This window comes from Centroberyx gerrardi, chromosome 14, assembly GCF_048128805.1.
Source record: "Centroberyx gerrardi isolate f3 chromosome 14, fCenGer3.hap1.cur.20231027, whole genome shotgun sequence".
Taxonomy (NCBI): domain Eukaryota; kingdom Metazoa; phylum Chordata; class Actinopteri; order Beryciformes; family Berycidae; genus Centroberyx; species Centroberyx gerrardi.
The window spans coordinates 11,931,020-11,954,646 of NC_136010.1; the positions used below are offsets into that span (position 1 = coordinate 11,931,020).

The 23,627-nt window shown below is 42.2% G+C and overlaps 2 protein-coding genes across 4 annotated transcripts in view; one reads left to right on the plus strand and one right to left on the minus strand.

Annotated features, from left to right (window-relative positions):
* rarga (retinoic acid receptor gamma a) overlaps positions 1–4,547 on the plus strand; it is a 45,782-nt gene extending 41,235 nt beyond the window's left edge. For all 3 annotated transcript variants that reach the window (XM_078288006.1, XM_078288005.1, XM_078288007.1), the window contains 3 exons: positions 312–516; positions 786–944; positions 1,822–4,547. In XM_078288006.1, coding sequence (XP_078144132.1) covers positions 312–516; positions 786–944; positions 1,822–2,186 — 729 coding nt within the window. In that variant the 3' untranslated portion in view covers positions 2,187–4,547. The remainder of the gene's footprint in view (positions 1–311; positions 517–785; positions 945–1,821) is intronic.
* Positions 4,548–7,323: 2,776 nt separating this feature from the next.
* calcoco1a (calcium binding and coiled-coil domain 1a) lies at positions 7,324–22,262 on the minus strand. Its single transcript, XM_078288531.1, has 15 exons — positions 22,129–22,262; positions 20,713–20,877; positions 20,487–20,589; positions 19,080–19,282; positions 18,659–18,871; positions 18,297–18,445; positions 18,120–18,189; positions 17,831–17,986; positions 16,130–16,384; positions 15,594–15,719; positions 14,593–14,688; positions 10,671–10,758; positions 10,249–10,496; positions 9,925–10,016; positions 7,324–9,520 (listed from the first exon to the last, which is right to left on the minus strand). Exons 2-15 carry the CDS (start codon positions 20,842–20,844, stop codon positions 9,493–9,495), a joined length of 1,959 nt encoding a protein of 652 aa, XP_078144657.1. The 5' UTR covers positions 20,845–20,877; positions 22,129–22,262; the 3' UTR covers positions 7,324–9,492.
* Between the last annotated feature and the right edge of the window lie 1,365 nt (positions 22,263–23,627).

Consider the following 23,627-nt stretch of genomic DNA (forward strand, 5'->3'; position numbering starts at 1 on the left):
TTTCCCCTCTCTCCTCTTCACTCAATTTGTTGACAGAGCCTGTTTCTTAGAAATAGAGGACTGGAGAGAAAACTGTTAATTCTCAGATGAGGGAATACTGGCACTTGGTGGTGGAAAGTGGTAGTGCAGGAGGGTTTGCCCAAGTAAATATGTTGGGAGTGAAAATAGTTTGCCACAAATAGCATGATGCCATAAGCTGATGCCTGCCTGTTTTTGCAATTGTGAATATTTTGGTGCTGTAGTTTACCTTTGTACACCACCTTATTTTTAGCTCACTGCTTAGAGATTTTTCCACCTTCTGCTGCCCACAGATGCTGAGGATCTGCACACGCTACACCCCAGAACAGGACACTATGACCTTCTCAGATGGCCTGACTCTGAACCGGACTCAGATGCACAACGCCGGCTTCGGGCCACTCACAGACCTGGTGTTTGCCTTCGCTGGCCAGCTTCTCCCCCTGGAGATGGACGACACAGAGACCGGCCTCCTCAGCGCCATCTGCCTCATCTGTGGAGGTACTGCACCATGAGGGGGCTCGCTCACACACGTTGGTTGTAAAGAGGAAATGGCTTCTATAAACCTGTGTTTCTGTGTCAGGAATTCCATCACCGCTTTATTGATAAACAGAAAAATAATGAAAAAATATTGATTTGTTTTAATATGCGAGTACATATTTTCAAACATGAAATGAATCATTCTACATTCCATTTTCTAACAGAAAATGGATAACTCTTATGTCTAGTTCTGTGTTTGGTATATAATACATCACTGTGTCCCTCTCCAGACCGTATGGATCTGGAGGAGCCCCAGAAAGTGGACAAGCTGCAGGAGCCTCTGCTTGAGGCCTTGAAGATCTACGCCCGCCGCCGCCGCCCCAACAAACCTCACATGTTCCCCCGCATGCTGATGAAGATCACCGACCTCAGGGGCATCAGCACCAAGGGTCAGTATGAAAAGTGTAAAGCCCTGTACTGCTCCGTTGGTTTTAGTGACAGATGAACTTAAAACCACAAATACCTTAGTAGCTGAACACATGGCATTGTCTCACTGTTTGTGGGGCAGCTGGGTGGTATAATGAGCTGGGAGATTGCTATTCAACTGGAGGAGCTGGGATCAAGCCCCTTTGTCAGCAAACATTCAGACTGTTTGAAGTGTCCTTGAGGAAGACACTGAATCCCTGTCAGCTGTTCTATAATGCTTGGAAGTCTGGTAGGGTTTCATTTGCGTTTTATTACTGGAGGCGAATTTCATACTCACCATTGTGAGTTGTATGAGAAAGTAGGATGGACCTCCTTAGCAAAAAGAAGAGAATTACATTATATCCTTTTCATCTATGAGGCTCTTCTCCTAAAACTTCCCCAGTACATTTCATCTCTCCTTGCTTTTACAACCATTAACTACCAGATGTCAGGACTGGCTAACCTTAGATATTCCATGTGCATATATCGGATTCGGACTGCTTTCTGGTACTTTGCACCTTATAAATGGAACAAATTACAAAGGACTTTGAAACTAGTACATCTTATCCCGCTAGATTTTAAATTCTTAATTGCTGAGTTGTTTAATGATGTTTGTGATTGTTTCTGATGATTTGTCCATGTATGTTCACTGAATGCTGAGTTTGTAATTGGATTGTGCTTGTCTATTATTTTTGTATATGTTTTGCTGCTGTTCTCAGGTCTCTCTTGAAAAAGAGATCTTGATCTCAGTGACACTACCTGAATAAATAAAGGTTCAATCAATCTCTAAATGTGACAAGGAAGGTGTTTTACTATGTGTTTGCTAATATTCTACCGCTCCTGTCTTGTGTGTGTGTCCAGGCGCAGAGAGAGCCATCACTCTGAAGATGGAGATCCCAGGGCCCATGCCTCCTCTGATCAGGGAGATGCTAGAGAACCCGGAGGCCTTTGAGGACCAGACAGAGAGCAACGACAGCCCGCCGCCCCCGCCGCCGCCGCCACCTCCACCACCGGCCCCGGTCATGAAACAAGAGGCCGAGGACGAGGACGACAGCTGGGCCACAGAGAACGGCAGCGAGCCGTCGCCGGAGGAGGAGGACGAAGACGACGACGACGACGTGGGGGACGAAGAGCGGGACAGGGCCTCGGACAGTGATGGGGAGGCCTGGGGGGTTCTGGATGCCATCGACGGGGCAAGGAAAGGCCATGTGGGGAGGGCGCAGTGAGGAGAGCATCTCGCACACACACCACACACACACTCATGCACATACACAGGTTCACACACACACACACACACACACACACAGACACTTACACACACATACAGACATACAACACGACTCCCACTCACTCTCCCACCCCTAAGAAAATGCTGGCCCCCCCCCCCCCCCCCCCCCTATCTCCCCTCTCTCTCCTTACTGCACATCAGTGTGTCCTCCACAGTGGAGCACAGCAGAGCCTTATCTGTACAGACACTTCTAACTCAGGCCATATGGTCCATGACAAGTGAAATGCAGAAAAACAAAAGGAGAGATGAAACTCAACCATATGAACTCCTGACATAGCCAAGAGGGAAGCTGCGTGACAAAAAGAACTTGATCTCTTTGAGAAAGCTAAATGTCTCTTTTTTTTACTATTGTTGTTTATATCTAAATAGAGGAATGGCCAAATCAGACACCAGAACTGAACAGTTGATTCCAATGGATTACAACAAGCACACTTCTCAAAAGAAAACAAGAGTACAGGGCAAAACCAAACCGAGTATGCTAATCTTTTTTTGCTGTTATTGCTTTTGAATATTGTTTTCAGTTTTTTCTTTTCTTGATTTTTTTCAATTTATGAATAAGTCCATACATATCTATATACCATTATATTTTTTGTCTTTATTTGTTATTCTGGTTTTATATATGAATCCTTTAGATGAGGTTTTTGTTTGAAGAGCTTTCCTGAGAAGATATTCAGAGGGAAAGAAGGGTAATCAGAACTGGCTGGGTCTCCCTAAACAGCTTCATATGTTTAGCTGGGGCTTTTTGGGCACTTTGGCTCACTGTGGATGTCAATGATAATCAACCCAGTAGACTAATGTTATGTTACAGTGACTCAACCAGTTTGTGTTATCAGGGAATTGGCATTATTCTATTTTGCTCTCATTGCAACCAACATATGCTGTCAATGCGGAAAGTATCTTTGTGCCAAAGTTAGCAAAAGTCATCTTTGGAACACGAGTTTGACTACTGGCAGGGACCCCGGCCATGATCCAGTGATCCTCACAGCAGAGCACACACACACACACACACACTCACACACACACACACACGCATACACACACACACACACACACACACACACACACATACATCCACACACACCTTTCACCTTACCCTCAGCTGTAACAGATGTGCCAAACTGGCATTGAGTGCCTGGACAGAGATTTACACTTGGCCATATATGTAGCACTTTGGAGATCCTGTATTCAAGTAAGGCACATTTCACCCACTGAGAGTAGATTTTCTGTCAGTCTGTCAGCTTATCTGCATCAGCATGTCCAACTGACAACAACGTGAACATGTTGAATACAATCAAACTTAGAGCACTCCCTGATGATGTCAACAAACAGATAAATACACACACGCACATTTTCAACACGGACAGCAACATCCACACACAGTACCTACATATGCATCAACAACAAAGATCAAAGACATATGCAAGTCGAAAGCAGGAATCCTTATGGAAGACACCATGGAATCAGACTCAGGGCTTTTCAGTAAGGACCAAACCCTAGCTGCTTGCGGGCACGCTAGAAACAGGCAATATTTATGTGTGTATTCTTGACTCAGTTTGATCAGCTCAACCCCTCTGTGTGTACATAGAAGGTGACAAGTCTGAAAAACAGCCTGGATGCCAGTCTGCCTCTGCCCGGCGGGGGGGGGGGGGAAGCATCATCACTGCCCCGCCTGTGCTTGTGCTGGCATCCATGCAGCAAACTGCCTTCTCATCCCAAAAGCCATTATATCATCTTGTCTTCTCGTGTGTATCCTCTCTTCTCTTTAAAGAAGCTGTGGAGGATTATGTGTTCTCATGTATCATTTCTTCTTTATTGCCAAAATGTCTCCGTACGCGATCAGCTGGGAAAGCGCAGCTGATACACAGAGGTTTTTGCTGTCTCTATTTGAAGCAATATGAACTTAGTTCTCTCTGCAGCAGCGAGAGGTCCCATCTTCTGAAAATGGGCAGGTCTCCTCATTTTGTGTGTGTGCGTGTGCGAGAGTGTGTGTGTGTGTGTGTGTGTGTGCGTGTGTGTGTGTGTGTGTGTGAATGCTTTAACATGTTTCAATGGGTGAATGTCCTCGGTATGGTGCTGTCACACAAAGAGTCTGTGTGATAACCTCATCACTTTCTCTATCTGCCTGGCTGTCATGATGATGATGATGCAAGCAGAACATTGAGATTACGTTGTTTTGGTGTTTTTTTTTTCTCTCAACATGGCCAAGGTGTTGTCAACCCTCTGTTTATGTCAACTCTTGTCATACAAAGAAAAGCCATATAAACAGTAAGAGGCACAATAAATTACTTTTGTGAGATTACTGGACATGCTTTACAGATTCATTTGTTATGGAAAATGTCTGACATGATTATCAATTTCACTGAAATAAGCAACATATTTAGGAGTATACAGTCTTATAACATTGTAAATTTTATATTTTTATTGTGATAGTTATAATCATCAGCCTGCATCCCATATCCTTTCAAGTGAGGCTGTTTTATTAGCGTTGGGCGGCTGTAATCATGCAATACCATGAACCAACAATGGAGGGAGCTCTTGTACCGTGACTCCACAGTCTATGGGACTGCTGCATGCAGCAGTCTGCACCCTGTATGGAGGATAAGAGCCAGGTCTGTTAGGTCATGGCAGGCTATGGGTGCAGAGCCTAATAAATCACAGCCTCCTGCTGAACAAGGACATCAGATAAAGGTCTGTTCCCAAGATTAGTTCACTCTGCAATTTCAGGATTGCAGGTTAAAGTGTAAAAAAAATCTCAGACTTGCTTTTTCCTACAGTTTTTTTCTTAAAATTGTTTATAAATTAATAAGTCTGTCTTGCCCACATGCTATAGTTGCTATCAGAGATAAGTCTCACATCAGCCATGCAGACACCAGACTATTAACATAACACCCAAAAATGAAATTGAACTGAAAATCAGTCAAATACGGACACTGTGTGATGTTCTAGAAAAATCAAATTACACGTTGTTCTTTTAAAAGTCACCAAAAATCAAAGGGGTTCTAGATTTGTCCCAAATTAAAAAACACATCTAGCAGCATTATTATATTTTCAGCTTCAGGAACGGCCACACATCATCACTTTTTCTCCAAAAGCATCACTGTCACTGATGAGATCAAGCGTATCCTCACACAGTTTGATCCTGGAACTGCCCTGGTAAAGGATTTTCTGTGAAAGAATGGGAACCCTCTTAATAAAGGGCTAACAATAGTAAACACTTCTTTTCTTCAGCGTACTAGTGTGGGATACTAATGCCTCACCTTGATTTTATTAATAGATAGAGCGAGAGAAAAAATCAGTGGAGAGTGATAAACTGAGATGAGATTCTATCAATTATATGATTTCTTTAATTAACTATCATTAAAGACAGATCAATAACGCCAGACTGGAATTAAAATAAAGCCCATACATTATACACTATTTTACAAGGAACAATCAAACAGCCTCATATATTGAGCCCCTGTAAGGTGTTGCCATGGGAACCCAAGGGAGAGGGGTTTGGGTGGGCTTGGGGGAATTTAAAGGAGCAGGGCAGAATTTCCATATACTCATCCTTCCACATCATTGATGCTCAATTAACTAATTACTTGACGTGGGATGGCTTATTCACTGGAAATGTAAAAAAGGGTGGAAAATGTGTTAAGTTGGGGCTCTGGGAAAAGGTAGAGTTGTATAATGAATTAATAAAGGGTTAAAATCTTCCTTCCAATATCCTCAGCAGCCACAGCACATCAATTATTCACATAAAGAGTAAAGAATCCATAAAGGTAGGTCATGAGTGCAGCATACCAAAGAAATTCATTTGAATATTTTAATCCGGAGAGACCGCGCCTTACATTCACTGAGTTTGCTCTGAACACGGGCAAACTGCAGTGGTACTTTAGTCAACATGCCGGAGAGATAATGGGGCAGCAGAGGCTTGTCCCTCGGAGAGCGATCGGGAGGATAAAGCTCAGCGAACACACAAGTGCTCCTGGCAGCAGTTAGGGAGGAAGGGCCCGGGCCCGGGGTGTGATAAAGACAGAGAATGGTGGAGCGTATGACCTGGGCTTGATGTGATAAAAAACTGCAGGTTCTGTCTATGTGGACCTGGAGCTATATAAGAGACAGAAAGGGGCATATGTCATATGCTGGATGCATGGAGCTGGGAGCAGGGTCATAATGTGAAATACTGTATCATTTACGGTGTGTCTGGTGGTTGGGTCAGAACAGACAAAAAGGACATGTTCATCATTTGTTACATATGCAGCGAATCCGTGGAGAGTTGGGAATCAGTCAAGGGAGGAGAGGACGGGAAGGTGAGGGGAAGGTGAGAAACGTTTTTGAGGTGCAAAGACCATAAATTTAACACCTTTCTCTGTCCGAGAAGAGAGGCAGGCGGGTGATCTTAAAGAAAGGGTAATGGAGAAAGTGATGAAGGAACGAGTAAAGGTATCACAGACAAGGGTGGAGAATGGAGGGTGTGCCGGCAGGGAGGAAAATGAAGGGAGAGGGAGAGGAAATAAACAAGGCCAGGTAGAGGAAGGGGTGATTTGGGTAGGGGAGCGAGGGCTGGGAAGGCAGGCGTCGGGGTCATAAAAACTAGGAGATGTGTTCTGGCCTCTGGGTCTTCATATCTTTTACATTTCTAATTAAAAGAGATAAAGAGTGAGGGAGTCATCAATCCCACAGTGATTTCCCAGTTAAGGTTTTAGAGGGGGCTGTAAACTAGGCAGCCCGGCATCATTGATTTTATAATTAGCTATCGTCACCCCAGACTTAAGATGGAGGGAGTGTGGTAGAGGGGCAGGAAGAGAGCTTAAAAGAGGGAGAGGGAAACTGCTGGAGGAGTGGGAAGGTAAGAAAAGGATGAAGATGATGGGGTGGTCGGCCCTGGGGGGGATTGCAGAAGAGTCAAAGGTGAGTGGGGAGAAAATCCAGAATGAGAAATGTATCTGAAACAGGCAATGAGCCAAAAGGGAATAGGCTATATAGATGTGTGAAAAGAAATGGCACAGTTAATTGCCAGTGAAATGTCATGTGAGGATCAAAATATTACTATGATCTTTGGCCAAAAAAAGACACATTAGACTCAATAATGGATACATAAACCATTTTATTATAGAGAACCCCGCCCAAACCCTTTACATGACTAATACGAAAATACATGGTGTACATGTGGGATAACCTTCACAAACAAAACTTCAAAACAAGCCATAACCACTGGAGCTTTATTGCAATGTGAAAAAGTGTCCTGCCAAGGAGCACTCATACTGGAGCTCTCAGTGGAACAACAAAAGAATCACTTCCCCAAGACATAAACTCAAATTACAACCACAAATATGACTATGGAGAGAGAATATGTGTAGTGTGCTAACTTCTGGGTACAAATACCAGGTTCCTCAAAACATTCCCACTTCTACATTTGGTGAATCAACATGTACTGCAAAACCAGGATACCTAGCCACACAGGGTGAATGAGAGGTTGTAAAGACAGTTACTACAAAACCTGCTGAAAAAAATCCTCAATGATCAATCTAATATTGCTGTCCCTGCTGAAGTTGCCCAAGTATTAAAACCCATTTCTTTTGCAGATCTTTGATAAATTTTCTCTACTACTTTGAAATCCACATGCTGGTATTAGTCCCTTTCATTAGCACCAATATCTCGCAACAATATAACTCCAATTTGAAACCTTATTAGAGTCAAAGTGACTATTTTCAAGCAGAAAATATGAAAACCGAAAAGTGTATATAAAATACAGGTAAACACAACACACAATATGGTAATGATTGTGATAAAGACGGAAGGACACAACTGACATAAGCATCCATATATCAACTTTTCATCTAAAAACTCTTCTATAGTAAAAAGAGGGTGCAAATACAGCAGATACAAATCAAGCGTCAAAGTGTCTAGCAAATTCTTTTCTTAGCCAAGCATGAAAGACCAAGTTTTTAATTGTCATTTATCACACATTGCGCAAACATTAGCTGTGTGAAAATGGAAAACTTATTTCAAACTAAACCTGAATATAGTTTCATTGCGGTATAACTCAAGTTAATTATAAATAGAAAATCATGAAAAATGCATACAGTATTGATTCAAAGGTAGGCAGCAATATTTTTCAGGCAGTAAATTGCCATAGGCTGGGGGAAAATATCAACACCACGTCATGATGTCAGGATCTATAAAGTAGATTTTCTTAAATGAGACTCTTATTCCATTATTCTAGGCACAAATTTAGAACTGCATTAATGTGAAGGAGAGCGATTTCCTGTACATCACAAACTGTAATAAAGGACAATGCTAAATATCCAAAAGACCAGTAAGTAAATTAGCATTTCAATCTTCTGTATGGTAAAATCCAGGATCAATAACAAGTAAATATTGCAGTTGATCTATAGTTAAAAGCTTATGAGAGCAATAGCTTTATAATATGAGGTTACTGAAGTAGCAAGTTGCATCTAGCCTCTATCTTAGTAGACTTTCAACACAATCTGATCACCTTTCCTTCAACTTCATGTCCATCTTAGGATGCTTCTCCATCACTAACTCTCCTTAACTGCATCTATATAACAACAATCGATAGCTAACGCGTAACAGAAAGTGCATATCAAATCTTAGTTCTGAATAAAAGGAGGAGAAACATAATGTTATAGGCCTACATTACTGCATTATAAGTCTAACATAATGCTGTGTCATTGCTTTACGGTATCATGAACAGTGTTCAAAGCTGCTACGGAGGATTTAATGTTCAACGAGAGTTTTGCCATGATTTTCAGTGGAGACGGGCCCGCACAAAACATCATAATTACAGTGCCTGTCATGACTCCTAATCACAATTGTCATAAAAACGACATAACACCCGTCGTAAAGCTCTCGACATAGCAATGATTCAACAGAAATCATTCTGCTGGAGTGTGTGAACTTTCAAATGCCACAGCCCATGCTTAAAAGCCCACCGTTTCAAACTGTGCAACAGTCTTATGTCAGTCATAAACATGGTGTTGACCTGTCACCACAAGCATTATGTCATTCCTAATAACAAAACAGCTAGGGCGATAACACAACAGTCGAGAAGGGATAAACCAAGGTTCACAGGAGATACAATGTAAATTGCATATTAACATTTTGTCAGTGTAGTGTGTGAGTTGTATATGTGCTTGTTAGTGATTGTAACGTAGAACCACACCGACTCCAAGAAATTCCCCATCTCCTCCTTTTGACCAAGCCTTGAACTGCTACTGCGGCTGGATGTCCACTGGTTACCATAGAGAGGTGTCGGCCAGATCACTGGAGGAAGACATAGAGCAGAGTGTGGGTGCGGAACAACTGAAGAAACACACATTCTGGTAGAAAGAGGTGAGAATGAAAGAGTGGGTGAGTGGGAGAGCGAGGGCTTTAATGACGCTGAAAATTGGCCCGTGACTGCGGTACACCCCTCAGGTAAATCATTGCTACAGCTTGCTGTCAACTTATCTGTCCCCTTGTCCTCCCATCTTGCCCCTCCCACGCCCCGGCTCTGTCTCACACAGCCTCCCCCGCCTCACCCTGGCTCAACTTCTTTTACGACCAGATATTCAAAACTTCCATCTTCCAGCCATACTCACCCTGTCGCCATAAATAATCGGTTGCATGTGTCTGTGTGCATTAGCAAGCGCTGAGCTCATTGTGTATGCGTGGAGCCATTTGGCTACCTGAGGACGGCGTCTGTGTGCTCAGGCAGCAAAAGTGCCGTTTCCTCCCCAGAGCTGTGCCTTCCACGTGGAAGCAGATCAGATTCCTCCTCCTAAACACAGGAACAGGAATACGCATACGCTCACACACATATCTTTCTGAAGGCCATTACAGTTTAATAACTAGCAGCCTAATTGCTTTTAGCAGATAATGTCTATATCAAATGATCCAGTGCCGGTGTATAACTGGTGAGCATGGCTATCAGCATGAAGACATAGCTCATTTTCAGTATCACATATAATTACACCATGATGACGCTGAATGGTTCAGATAGCGTGCCTTACCGATTCAGAGCTGTGTGCGAGAGTGTCGCCGCCGGCCTGGTGTGGCGAGGAGAGAGGAGCTGGCTGGTTGATGACCACTAGGCCCCGGTCCAGGTCCCGGGGGGAGGGAGGAGGAGTGGTGAGGAGCAAGGAGTCGGACTGGCCCTGCTCACACAGGCTGTAGTGGCCCAGAGGTCTGGAGGGGCGAAGCGGCTGCAAGGCCTCTGGGTTCTCATCCTCAGAGTCAGACAACGGGCTGTCAGGGCGCCCTGCCAAACATGAGCATTGACAAACAGAGAAGTGGTCAGCTCTCTTCAGAGCACAGCTTGACTTGCCCATAACACGGGTCGGCTTGAACCTTATTTAGTGTTGCTACTGAATGATAGCTCGCAGTTTTATTGTGCACATCTGTAGGCCATAGATTAATGTGTGACTCCAATCACCTGTAGAGGCAATTGGGGCAGTGCTCCACTTGGCATTGGCCACTGTTCCCATCTTCTGCTCCAGCTGACACATGTACTCCATCAACTCCTGTAGTGGAAAATACAGCCATCAGATCACACACACACCGGGGCAGGACTTTCATCACAGCTGCAGCAGCCATGACCCTCATAGCCCTCATAACGTCCTCTTCCCTGAAGCCAAAACCCAGACAATACAGATGTATAAATAAAACATTTGATAATATATAAATATCATTACCACTGTTCATTACACATTAAAATCTCTTTGTTTGATTTACGTCCTGTCGCGGTGTGCCTGTTAGAATACCCCCACTGATTACTGTGTGTTAAAATGCAATGCTATATTCTGTTGTTAAAACATAGATTATCTAATCTGCCGGAGGTAGTTGGAAACTTTGATGGTGGTTGTGGCCTGAAAGAACTCAAGAAGAGCAGTTACATCAAGACGGGCAGGAGCACTCACAACTCTAAACCCACTCATGAAGTTAATTTATTATTCCAATATGGTAGAATGCAGTTTGAACGTTGAAAGATTTTTTTTAAATTGAGAAATCAGTAGGCTATGCATAACATATATAACATCCATTTATACATATAACAAATATAAACACATGTGGAGGGAGTTTTGACAGTGTAAAACAACTTAAATCCTACAAAAAGAAGTAAAAATAAAATGGAAAAATAAAGAAAAAAACAACAATATAATAAAAATAAAGTAAAGATAGCCTACAGACATTAAATCCTTTTCCATATTTCGGGATGCATTTAAAGCTTTTTATTCTCTTTGATTTTTCTCAAGGAATCATATAAATCTTTTAATGGTTTAAAGATTTATTTTGGAGGAAAAAGGCGGAAATTGGACACGTAATGACCCGGAAGCGAAGCGGCATTGTTTTTACGGAAAACGGAAGACACCCATTCCTGTTCCTCGTCTCGTGCAGGCTTTCGCGGCCCAGAATGCGCGTATTAATAGGAAATGGCGAAAGAAGTTTCTTTCAAAATGTGCAAATTTATAGGCTGATATTACCGTTTTGATATGCTACAACTGTTCAAAACGCGATTGTTGGCTTCTCATTCACAGCGGTGGATTACCATTATCGACTGAATTACCTAGAGGTAAGTTATGGCATAACTCTTTAGTCTTTAATCTTTAACTAGCTAATCTTTAATCCTGGTGGGTGCATGCAAGAGATGGAAACGTTTTCTTGAGTGGCATGTCGCTGGTCGGAATGTCTCTGTTGGACCTTTATTTGTCAGCAAAATGTCCTGTTGTAATCAGTAGGCTACATTTTAGAATAGGTAACAATGTTTTAAAAAGTAGGCCTAGTAGTAGTAGACTATGAGCAGTAGTAAAAGTAGTAGTCGTAATATCAGTAACGTTAGTAGTAGTACAAGTAGTAACAGTAATAGTATATGGGCAATGCTAATAGTAGAACAGATAACAAACTGCAGTGGTGGGTGTAGCTAGCTGGCGGCCCAGCGGCAGAGCCACTAACTGACATGCACATACTCAGATTTTAAATTTAAATTTCAGCAGCCGTTGGATTTTCAGCTTGGCTGAAAATTCTTCCACTTAAAGTTGGCATACCGACTTAATTTCTTGATCGGCAAGTTTTTTTCGTGTTGAACATGGACATCATTTTCTATATTTTACTCTTTTGTGATTTTGATTGGTTGGTAGGCTATAAAGGGTTCAGAATTTAGCTTCTGCTGGTTAATACTGGTAATGTTAGCAAAGTTGACAGACTATACTTGCTATGTTCAATTGTATTCTCTACCCTTTTAATACTAAACCTTTTAGCAGCTAATAACTTTAGTTAGCTGTTTAAGTAGCTAGTACGCTAGCTAAACTAGTCAGTTATTAGCCCAATTGGCGCAATTCGTTAACGTTAACACTACCATTTCAAAATAGCTTACATACTAGTGAGTAGCCTATAGCATAATTGATTTGCACGAGGGAGGCGTGAAAATGTAGAAGCCTGTCTAAAATCAGATTCCTTTGCAGTCACTGATAATAAAAAGGAGTTTATTGTAGATCTGTGTTTGCAGTTAGTTCCAGGCAAAAACACTGCCTTCAAAGAATATCGACTACAGCAAATCAGACAGCTACCTTCCAAATGAGGCAGGGGGGTTGTCTATTAACTGACTGATGTTACAGTAGCCTAATTTCATTTTCATTAGCTTACAGTTTGAGGAGAATAGTGCCTACGGGTAATTACAGCTTTAACTGATATTCAGGACAAACTGATGTTGAGTTCAGATCAAACTGATGTTGAGTTCAAAAGTTTATTTTGGAGCTGAGAGGCAGTGATCCATAATATCTTGTAGCAATAGTAGGGATATGGCATGTGTATTTGGTTATAGGGCTAAGTGGTGACAAGGTTAACAACAAGAGAGCCAAGACTTAAATCTTTTGATATCTGGTGCTACTTCAGTGACAGTGGTTTGGCAACTTATAATGTTCTCAAGGAATCTTTTTAAGTTTAAGTAAGAGTTTAAGTTCTTCATTACTTAAACTCAACCCTTCATAAAGTAATTATTTAAAATAATACGTAGACGCACATAAGGGGAACTACGGTAGGCCACTGTGCATTTGGCATTTTATTTTTGCGGGTGCAGACAAATGCATACGTGATAATGTTTTTGGCTTACAGCCTGCCATTGCCTTGTATGCAACCCACCACAATTATGGCGACCAGACGTCCCTCTTTTCCAGGGACAGTGTCAGTGGTGCTTTGTTCCCGGCTGCCACTGTCCTGGAAATGTCCCCTGCATTAGTATTACCAGGGGAGTCTGGTGATTCTCATTTTGCCTCAGGACCACAGGAATTTTTATCTTGTTTGGCTGTCCGGATGGGATTAGTATTGCAGGACAATGTTGGTAATGTAATCCAGTACATTATGATTTTAATGCTATCTGGATGGCATATATGTATTACTTCATTTCTCCTATACATTACTAAGGGGCGTGTCATTTCTGTCAGATTCCAGAATACTATCACATTGCATTGAACCGGACAGTATCCTACCAGAAGTGACAGATGACGTGGGAGTTTGCTGAAAAACATTAACATTTATCTGCATGGGGTTGAAATCACTGATTCACTCTAGTAAAAACTACATTACCAGACCTCCTCTAGTGGCTAGAATATTAATTGTCAGTAATTTTCTCTGGCTACCCCAGTAAAATTCTGTCTCTGAATTTACCTAGGCTAACTATTGTACTGTATGAGTGAACTCTCTCTGACGTCCTGGGGTAGTTTTAATCCTGTCTAGACTGACATCCGGTGTTTCACACAATTACCGACTTGTGCACCGGTATCTGTATTACAAGGACCATATAACCAGTGGCTGGTAGAGCTGCATCACTTTAGATTGATTAGACCAATCTATATTGATCCCCATGGGGAAATTAGGTTGTTGCAGCAGCAAAAGTAATGTTCATGTGCTGAACCACAGCAAAAAGCAGGATCACATTGAGACATTCATCTCCAATTGTGTGTTAGAGCACTGATACAAACTGTATAATGTTTGTTTAAAAAGAAATGTTACTCAGAAGGCATCATCATTTTTTAATCATTTATTTTTAACAAACATTGGTTTCTATCAATGTCTCTGTTTCATAAGGATAGTTTTCATTGTAGCCTACAAAGTTAACATTGTAGCCTGTAGGCTTTTCCCATGACAAATTTAGCAGTCCCAAAGGCAAAAAGACTTTGCCTTTAAAGATCACTAAAGTCAAGTCCTAAGATACCATCTATCCACACTGTTCACACATATTAGGCCTAAATATAATCAATGTCAAAAACTCTTATATCATTCCCTTATTTTTTGGCAAACTTTCTGGCAAAGCACATTCTAGTTTCTCCCCTGTGACTGGACAGACAGAAAGTGTTTCTGACCTGCTTCTCAGCGAGCAGCTGCTCCTTCTCTTTTTGGGCGACCCTCAGACTGGCCTTCAGCTCCTGGAGCTCCCTGCGGGTTTCACTCAACTGGACCTGCAGGCCAGATGCCAGAGGACAACAAGCGATATCAGAACCGGGTCATTCCTTGTCAAATCACACGGCATGTGCACCTACCATCTCAGATTGCTGTGAAAGGGTTCCTGTGGTTAGAAACCAATAAGACAAGTATTCCTGTAACATTATTTTGTTTGTCTTCAATCCCAGCACATCATCTAATCCTCAGAATGGTTACAGTCACATTATATAATGAAATATAAGATTGATAACTTCAGTGACTCATTAATTTGGATGGGGGGAAATAACGTCACCATATTCAATGATAATACATCACATATTATGAAGAAGCAATATTCCAGGGTCCAGATTAATGCTTTTGATCAAACGGAGACAGTTGATATTGTACAGTGGTCATTTGAGTGGGATTGGCGTGGGTTTTGGGGGGTCTGTGGGTGGATTCTGACCATTTATGTGGATTCCTCATGTCTTAATCATTATTAGGAAGAGGTTTGGTACAAATAATAGGTACTATATTTACAGGATGTTATATGAATCCTACCAGATTAAATTTGATAGTTTAGATGCAGTCAAATAGTTTCATTTTTCACTCTTCACCAAGGTTGATCACCCATCAACCTTATCCATTTCTAACTACAGAAATCCTTTCAGAACAATCTGAGACAGTGGGTGTTGAAATTCACTTATAATAACTCTATTTATAGAGCACTTTTCTGTGTGATTTGACATGGAATGACTCAACCATCTAACAGAACCTGTGGTTCCTGATTGACAGTTGTACAATATACAGGGTAAATACGAGTGAAGTTGACCGAAATTACATGGTACTGTATATATTGTAGTAAATTCAAATATGCTTTTGACTAAATTGCCCTATGACAAGAAATACTGCACTGCAGTAGTCTATGGACAGTCTGTCTTACCCGGTTGCAGTCTTTTTCTCTCCCAAGCTCTACTTCCACCTTCTCTCTCTCCATCCTCTCCTCCTGCAGCCTCTCCTCCATCCTCTGCATCTCTGCGTTGAGTTTCTCCAGACGATCACAGTCCTTCTGCCATGGGAACACACACACTCAAATATATTACATATTCACCTCAGTCAGCCAGGTCAATGGACCGTGCACAAAAGTGGTTTTCTGCACACAAAACTGGTCTTCCACATGGTAGCTGCAATGCACAACAGATTAGCATGGTGTGCCTCATAGTGTGGGAACATTTCATCTTCAAGGCATAAAATGCTGAGTAGAAACATAAGGGCTTGCAGCTACATAACTCATAGAGACTGAGACAGTGAGGGGACGTAGGGCAAAGCTTTATTCACAACTTTACCTCTTGTACCTTCCTAAAGTTACAGGTGCCATTTCCATTAGCTCATCTTTAGAATAAATTCTCCACTTTTCAAGGCAGGGATACAAGTTAAATTGCCATTTCAGTGATCATGTGTATTGTAGCCATGCAGTACCTCAGCAGTGCGGTGCAGACTCTGTCTCTCCTGGGCCCAGTGGGCTCTGCCTTCTCTCAGGGCCAGACTGGAATCTGCTAGCTGCAGGGTGAGTTGGGCGGCCTGCAGACGAGCCTGATGCAGTTCGGCCTGTCCGTGGTCCCTCTGGGCCACCATGACACTCAGATCCCCCTTCAAGCCCTCTGCAGTACGTTCACTAGCGCTCAGACGCTCCCGCAGGCCCCGCATCTCCTTCTGGGCTGCCTCGCTCTCCGTCTGAGCAGAAATGAACAAAAGAGGCTGTGTTGGGTACATAACTGAAAAATACTGAAAAAAAATGTTGAATTTGAAATGTAAAATTATATCTTTTATTTTATAGCAGTTTTAGCATGAGCTTGGATACAAGTATTATTTAAAGCAACATTTTATGTAAAAATACACCCATCTTATTGGCCTAAATCACAAAGTGGGGCTATAATGGAGAAGAGCGTCCTAACCCCCCCCTCCTAATTGAGACCCCGTAGATTAGCCCTATTTGCCCAAATAAAGTTTTCTTCAAGTATGGACACTTCTCCATCCACAGGAAGTGATGAATCGAAACTTAAGAGCGAAATACAAACGGTCTCCTCAACAGCAGTGAGCGAGCGCTCCATCTAGAGAAAGTGGGACTTGCCAAAGTTAGATCTTTTGACTCTTTTATCCCTTTGGTATCCTTTGGTGTAACGTGATCACAAACCGGCCAGGGCCAGATGCATAAAATCTGTGTAGATTGAAGACTAGAAATCTGTGTATGCAGAAAAGGGGAGATATGCTTACACTGTCTTTTCGTCAGATTTATAAAAACCTATGTGTCTATGATTGTGCGTGGTTTATCATTATAAATCTCAATCATTCTGAAATTGGGCGCATGTGCACAAGCCTTATGTCTATGCCCACAGTTTGCCATAAATGGATGTCTACACACCTCTATTTAACCTGGTTTGAACATAAACGCCAATCATCATCATGGGCCAGAAAATCAGTGTGCTTGCTCACTGCTGTTGAGGAGACAGTTAGTATTTCGCTCTTAAGTTTCAATTCGTCACTTCCTGTAGATGGAGAAGTGTCCATACTTGAAGATAATTTTATTCTTCCCTTAGTCTATATTGGTAACGTCCTTTAACAGCCAAAGCAGCCAATTTATCGTTACGCACAGCCATTACGCACCGCTATATATTGCGAGCCATAATAGCCTATTGATTGATCACATGAGTAGCTCTAATTTATGATCTGCGTTATTTTTATTCCCACATTACTGTACGATTTGTGTCACAATATGTAAACCCATTTACTCACACTAAAATAAAAAACATACTTGTAGAAAAAAATGAGACCTAATAAAAGAAAAGATTAAGGCTCCAAATAAAATGTCACCCAAATTCCCTCTTTGACGTTCTCCTTCTCTTTGCCACATTGCTATATCACACTCGGCTCATTAATTTTTTTTTTGCGTGGAAAGTGGCCTATGCATACTTTGTGCGTACCCCATCTTTATACATCTGGCCTCAGGTTGGTAAACATGAACATGCCGTGTCTAGTTTACATGATTTCTGTGTATTGAAGTTGACATTTTACCGCCATATGGAGCCACTAGTGTGCAGCGCTATCAGTCCACATCTTAAAACTCAATCTCCATTCCTCTTTTCCACCCCTTCCCCTCTAATTCCCAAAGAAGTGTCTGACCTCTTTCCTGTGGGCAGTGGTGAGTTTCTGGGTGAGGGTGGTGATGGTGTTTTGAAGCTGCAAGACACTGGTGTCTCTCTGGGCCAGGGAGCTCCTGAGGCCCTGGAACTCTTTAGACAGACTCCGGAGCTCACCCTCCGTCTGTTCCAGCTTGGTCTGAGAGAAAAGAATGAGCGAAGAAGATGGGAAAAGTAAGAGGGAGATTTAGAAGAAAAAACAAAATAGGGAGGCAGGCTTAACAGAGTGCTAAATGTATCAGGGATATGCGTTCATCTTAGACATAAGGTACCTGCAGGCTCTTTCTCTCACTCTCCTCTTCTTTTCTCTGAGCTGCTGCCCTCTTAGCCCTTTCCTTCATCCTGCACACAAAGACTTGGTTAGCAAAAATCAACAGAAATAGCGAGACCCATGTAAAAAAAAAAACGGCAAGAAAGATAGAGAAATGGAAAGAAAGACAATGTCAAACCTCTCCAACTCGGTCTCTCTCTCCACAGCTCTCTGTGTCAAGGTTTTGATGTCATCCTCCAGCTCTCTGATTCGCAGTTCGCTCGCCTCCCTTGCAGCCAATAAGGCACTTTTCTCTTGGGCCAGGGACTCTCCTGAATCCTGCACCTCCTAACAGACCAGAGGCATTTTAGGATTAATAAGAAGAGATTTGCATTTAATGTTCCGGCTCACAACAAAGACTAAGATACCCAGAAATGAAAATCTAATTCACTGAACATTTTTATAGTTACTGTTATTTTGAATTGAATTTTGAGAGTATTCAAAATAACAGGATACAATTAGATCAGAGACTAATTAAATGATCCTCGCCCCCAACAGCACCTTTTGCTTCCTCTCCATATCCTCCATCTCCTCTCGACTCTGCTTCAGCTCTTCCTGCAGCCTGGCGATATTGCTCTCCAGCTCTCTGCGCCCTCTGTCCCAGGCGTCCCTCGCCCGCTTGTACTCCTCCCTCTCCCTCTCTTTCTGCCGGCTTGCCGCCTCCTGGACCTGCAGCAGCTCGGCCCGCTCTCGCAGACATTCCTGCAGTCGACTCTGACAGAGACGGGAGGAGGCAGGCACAGGGTGAGGAATATATCATCGTTCTCTCATCTTTTTTTGTACCGGCAGTAAACAACAGTATTGATTTCCCAGCATATCTGTTATCAGTGCTCATTCATTTTGCCAAATTGAAAGGAGTCACATAATACACTCTCCCTTGCTACCCGATCTCTTCAATCTTTTCTTTATTTGTTATGCCCACCTGCAGCAGTTCGGCCCTGGGTACTACCAGCAGCATGTCTGTGCCTCCTTCCTCTCCATGGGCCCCCTCCTCCAGAGTGACCAGATCCTCAAGTGGCTTGGGGGCGCAGAATGTGAATTTGGAGCTGCAAGAGCACACTTCCCCCTTACCATCGATGTACACAAACTGATACTCCTGGGAGCTGGGCTTGGGCAGGTAGGAGGCTAAGGAAATGGTGGGAAGGAGAGGAGAGTCCATATTGTTAGCATTCATTTGCAGAGGAGTCATTTTGTGTTACAGTTGTCCTATTTTCATTTGTATGCTGCCTTACCTTTGCTATTATGCTGTACATGGTTTCAAGCAAGAATGAAGGGGAGGGTAAGTGCACCTAAAGTTAATTTACCTACCTCTAAATTTGGAAGAGCTTATCACCTTTTTACATGAATATAAATCTTAATGATATCACCAATAGTAATTTGCACTGTAAATAGTACTAGTCTCATCTAATTTAAATGCGGTGTGGTCTTTTTTTTTTTTTAGAAAATAAAAATCTTATTCTTAAAAATATGTTTTGCTCATGTTTTTGTTTGTTCACCTAATCCTCATCACACACAGAAGTTCATAGATTAGCCTCATCTTTGATTTCTACTTCACTGTACAAAGTTAAATAAAAGGAAAGATGGGAGATAGACAGGGGAGATGACAAATGACAAAGGTTATGAGCTGTATTGTAACCCATGACACCAGCTTAGGTCACAGTGTTTTTTTTTTTTTTTATCACTACATCACTGGTGATAAGGAACCATCAGCAGTTTCTTTACACTTGTTTTCCTCCGCTTTCCTTGCAATGAAGAATGACATTGGCAATATGTTTAAGTAAGTGATAAATCACTCTGGCAGAGGTCAATGCCACACCTGCTGCACGTGTACAACCCCCTCTCCCCTCCTCCCAGTCGGGCTTATCAGCTGCCACTGACACAGACAGGACAGTAGACACGAGTCACAGTGTCCACTGTATTCTCCAGTACAGTAGCAGTAGTCAGTCCAGGCTTTGAGCCATTGTCTTCCTCATTCTCATTACTCAACCTCATGCTTACTAAAGAAATTGATTCAAACCATGACACAGACTGATTAAAATTCTCTGTGAGAAAGAGACAGAACAAGAGGGAACTTTGTCTATTTCAAAGCAGTTTTTCTCTTCCTTTTCCTGCTATAGGAAATACTTTTTGTGATACAAATAACTCTAACAATAAACCTTTCTCTACTCGATACACCAGTCGCAAGCCTTCTCCACAACAGAGTAATTCAATTTACGAAAAGATCAATCCTCAGCTGAAGGTTTTATGTGCAGACCTGAGCAGAGTACTTTTATGGATTTCAACTAACTATGGGAAATAAAATACAATTACAAAGCAAGAGCATGAGTACCCTGGAAGTGAACACAGCAGTTGACATCTGTGCCCTCCTGGTAGTCAGCCGGGGCCAGTGCCCAAACAAACGTGTGGTAGTCCCTCACTGATGACCATCCCACCTGAGGAAGTTGACACACACACACACACACACACACACACACACACGCACACGCTGTTGTGTTGCACTTGGACACATACAATTCATTTATTTGATTTTGTGACAGTCATCAGGTTAACAATACCTTGAAGAGCCCAATCCAGTCATTGCTGGCCCAGTTGTGCAGTGAGCTCAGAGTGTAGTGGCAATCAACTCTGCTCTGAGGGAAGTAACTGCAGCCCACGTTTCTGAACTCCACCTGCCAAGCTTTTTCCATGGCAACGCTAAACAATGGCAGGCTATTTTGCACCTATGGGAAATGAGATACAGTAAACAAACTCATCTTGGGTCATTTTCCACAAACCGAGGCAAACACTGACAAGCATGATTAGATGAGGTAATTGGGAAATAGGTGAGAGGTGAATGCTGGAAAACACATAGAGAGCCAACAGTCTGTGAATATTTATTCAGTGTAAGAAGATATCCTGACTGAGCGCACACTTGAGGAGAGGACACCACAAGATCTAAACCTCAGTGACAGTGGGGCCTATAACCAGCATGCATGACATATTACACTGTCACTAGGACTATTTAAGTCATCGTCACAACCATTCCCTATTGCACACCGTCACGTGTAAGCATGCAGTGTAGGCTGACTGGAGTCTCCATTATGGAGTGTAGAGCTCGAATTGCATAGGCCATGCAGCTACAAACACACTCTCCATGAATTTTAAGGCGTTCTCGCCTGCAGTTATCCACACTACTTGGGGACACTGTGGCCTACAGAAAACATTATTAATTCATTTGCTATTGTGCGAGATATTTACTCTTTTACAGATCACATGTGTCTGACAATCTGTTAAGGTAATGAAGTTGAAGAAACAGGCAAACTTTCCATTTAATAACATATTTTTGGCTTCAGCTATTGGACTTAAGAGTGGGTTAACATATTTATAGCTAAACATTCTATAGCCATTCTATACCCCCCCCCCCCCCCCCCCACACACACACACACACAGCAAAACAATAACAAAAATAATAGTTAATAGTGACCTTATTGTAGGCTACTTGATATTTTTTTTTATCTCCTATAGTCAATCATTTGCATCTAATATAGGGACTCATAGTTTTGCAGTGATATTTCTAAAGCATCGTTATAAAATTGACTTTACGAGTACCATAGTGTTTCGTCAGAGAGTAAACTAGTCTATATATTGCAGAGCATTTTACAGAAGCTGTCGAAAAGTACAGATCTGTGTTAAGAATACACTCGCAACATATTTCAGAGGGTTCACATTACACAGCATGAGGCTTGAGGCCCAACAGTAGCACATGTTGAGAAAAGACAGTGTGCCATGCGCGACGACCACACGTTGATGCAAGCTTATAAAAACAAACATCTAAACAAAGGCACTGTCGGCAGGTTTGTGGCTATTTAAATAACAATAACCTATTAGTCAAAGTGCAGCGCATGTACGTCAGACAAGACAATTACGGGCTTTGTTAATTGCAGACGACATCTGCGCAGATATCTCTCGACCGTCTCTGATAACTCGCTTACCTTTTAGTCTTCGCTTCTCTGTAAACGAGCTAAACGAGCCGTCCCTATCAGATGTAAGAGTCACAGTCCATGAGAAAACATCAAAACATGAGACAAACTCTGACTATGATCTCCTTCTCGGGCTCAGCTGTTCCACTAACCCGAAACAATAACAAAAACCAAAGCAAAACACAAGCATGACAGCTTCGGGACCACCGCTGAATTGTGGGAGCTGATGTTCCAAGATGGATAAAATTTGTCTCAAATCCAGCGATTTAAACTACAACCCCCAAGCACAAAGGAGAACGCCAAAGGTCGCATTAAACGTAATACGATGCCGCTCCTTGGCTCTGGTTTTTTTTCTAATCGCTTTTCAACACACCGGGCGCTATTGGTTATACAACAATAACGCGACGACTGACCAATGGCGAAACAGGACCTCATGTTTGCGATGAGAAAAACAACCAGTTACTGGCGCTGTTGCGAAATGGATGTGCCATGAGGATGCACATTTTGACCCGTGTTTACTCGGCTTACTGTTGTTTTCACCTCATTATCTGAAACTGTTCATTTCATATAGAAACGTATAATAACGCATGTGATTTTCATTGTGCTTGCTCTATTGCTCTGCACGTCAACAAGCCTACGCATTATTTTGCAGGTGAAGGTAGGAGTTGAGCGTCACACTTATTTGCATAACAATACAAATACTCTGCAACCTCGGCTGTGGCCCACGCACTTGTATCCATTTAAGTTTTTTCAGCTATATTACCTATTCATCAATTAGCCTACCTATTCGGTTAATGACTTTCCCAGTTTGGCATGTGGTTTGAGAGACTCTTCACTGTTCTGTGGTTATAAAGGGGCCTACAATTCTCCCAAATAATGAAGCTGCGGTGCTGGACGCCAGATGGCAGTATACCATCTTGAAAACCCATTGCATAAAGCAAGACAGACCCTTAGTTTTTTGCAATGAAGTTGTCACATACAGGCCTACACACAAAGCCCGACGCCACCAAAAGATATATGCCCTTTTAGCCTCTTTAGACTGTCCTATAGCATATTGAAGCTATCCTACATTTTTCTTTTGCAATAATAATGGCATTATCTACTCACCGACCTTAGATAAATGCAGACTACTTTTTCCACTCCTTGCGTGTGTCCCACGGGGTCCAAAACAGAAAAATGTAGACCGTTTTATTTTGTTATGATTAAGTGCGGCACAAGGAGGAAATCGCCTGTTTTACAAATATTACAGCAAAACTACAAACTATGTTTTATCCTGCATTATAGGATACTAGAGATACCATAGAATAGAAAAATACTGTTATGTACAATAAGATCACTGTAAAGTCACTATTGAGTCGGGATAGGCTATTATAGTATTTTTAGGTTATTTGTTAGTTCTCGATCAAAATCCCTATCCTAATTAGGAGTCCTCATAAAAAAGATTGGAAAATAATGTTTTCGGCCATTAACGAGGCCCAATCCTATTGTAGCACGAACTGGGTCAATTAAGG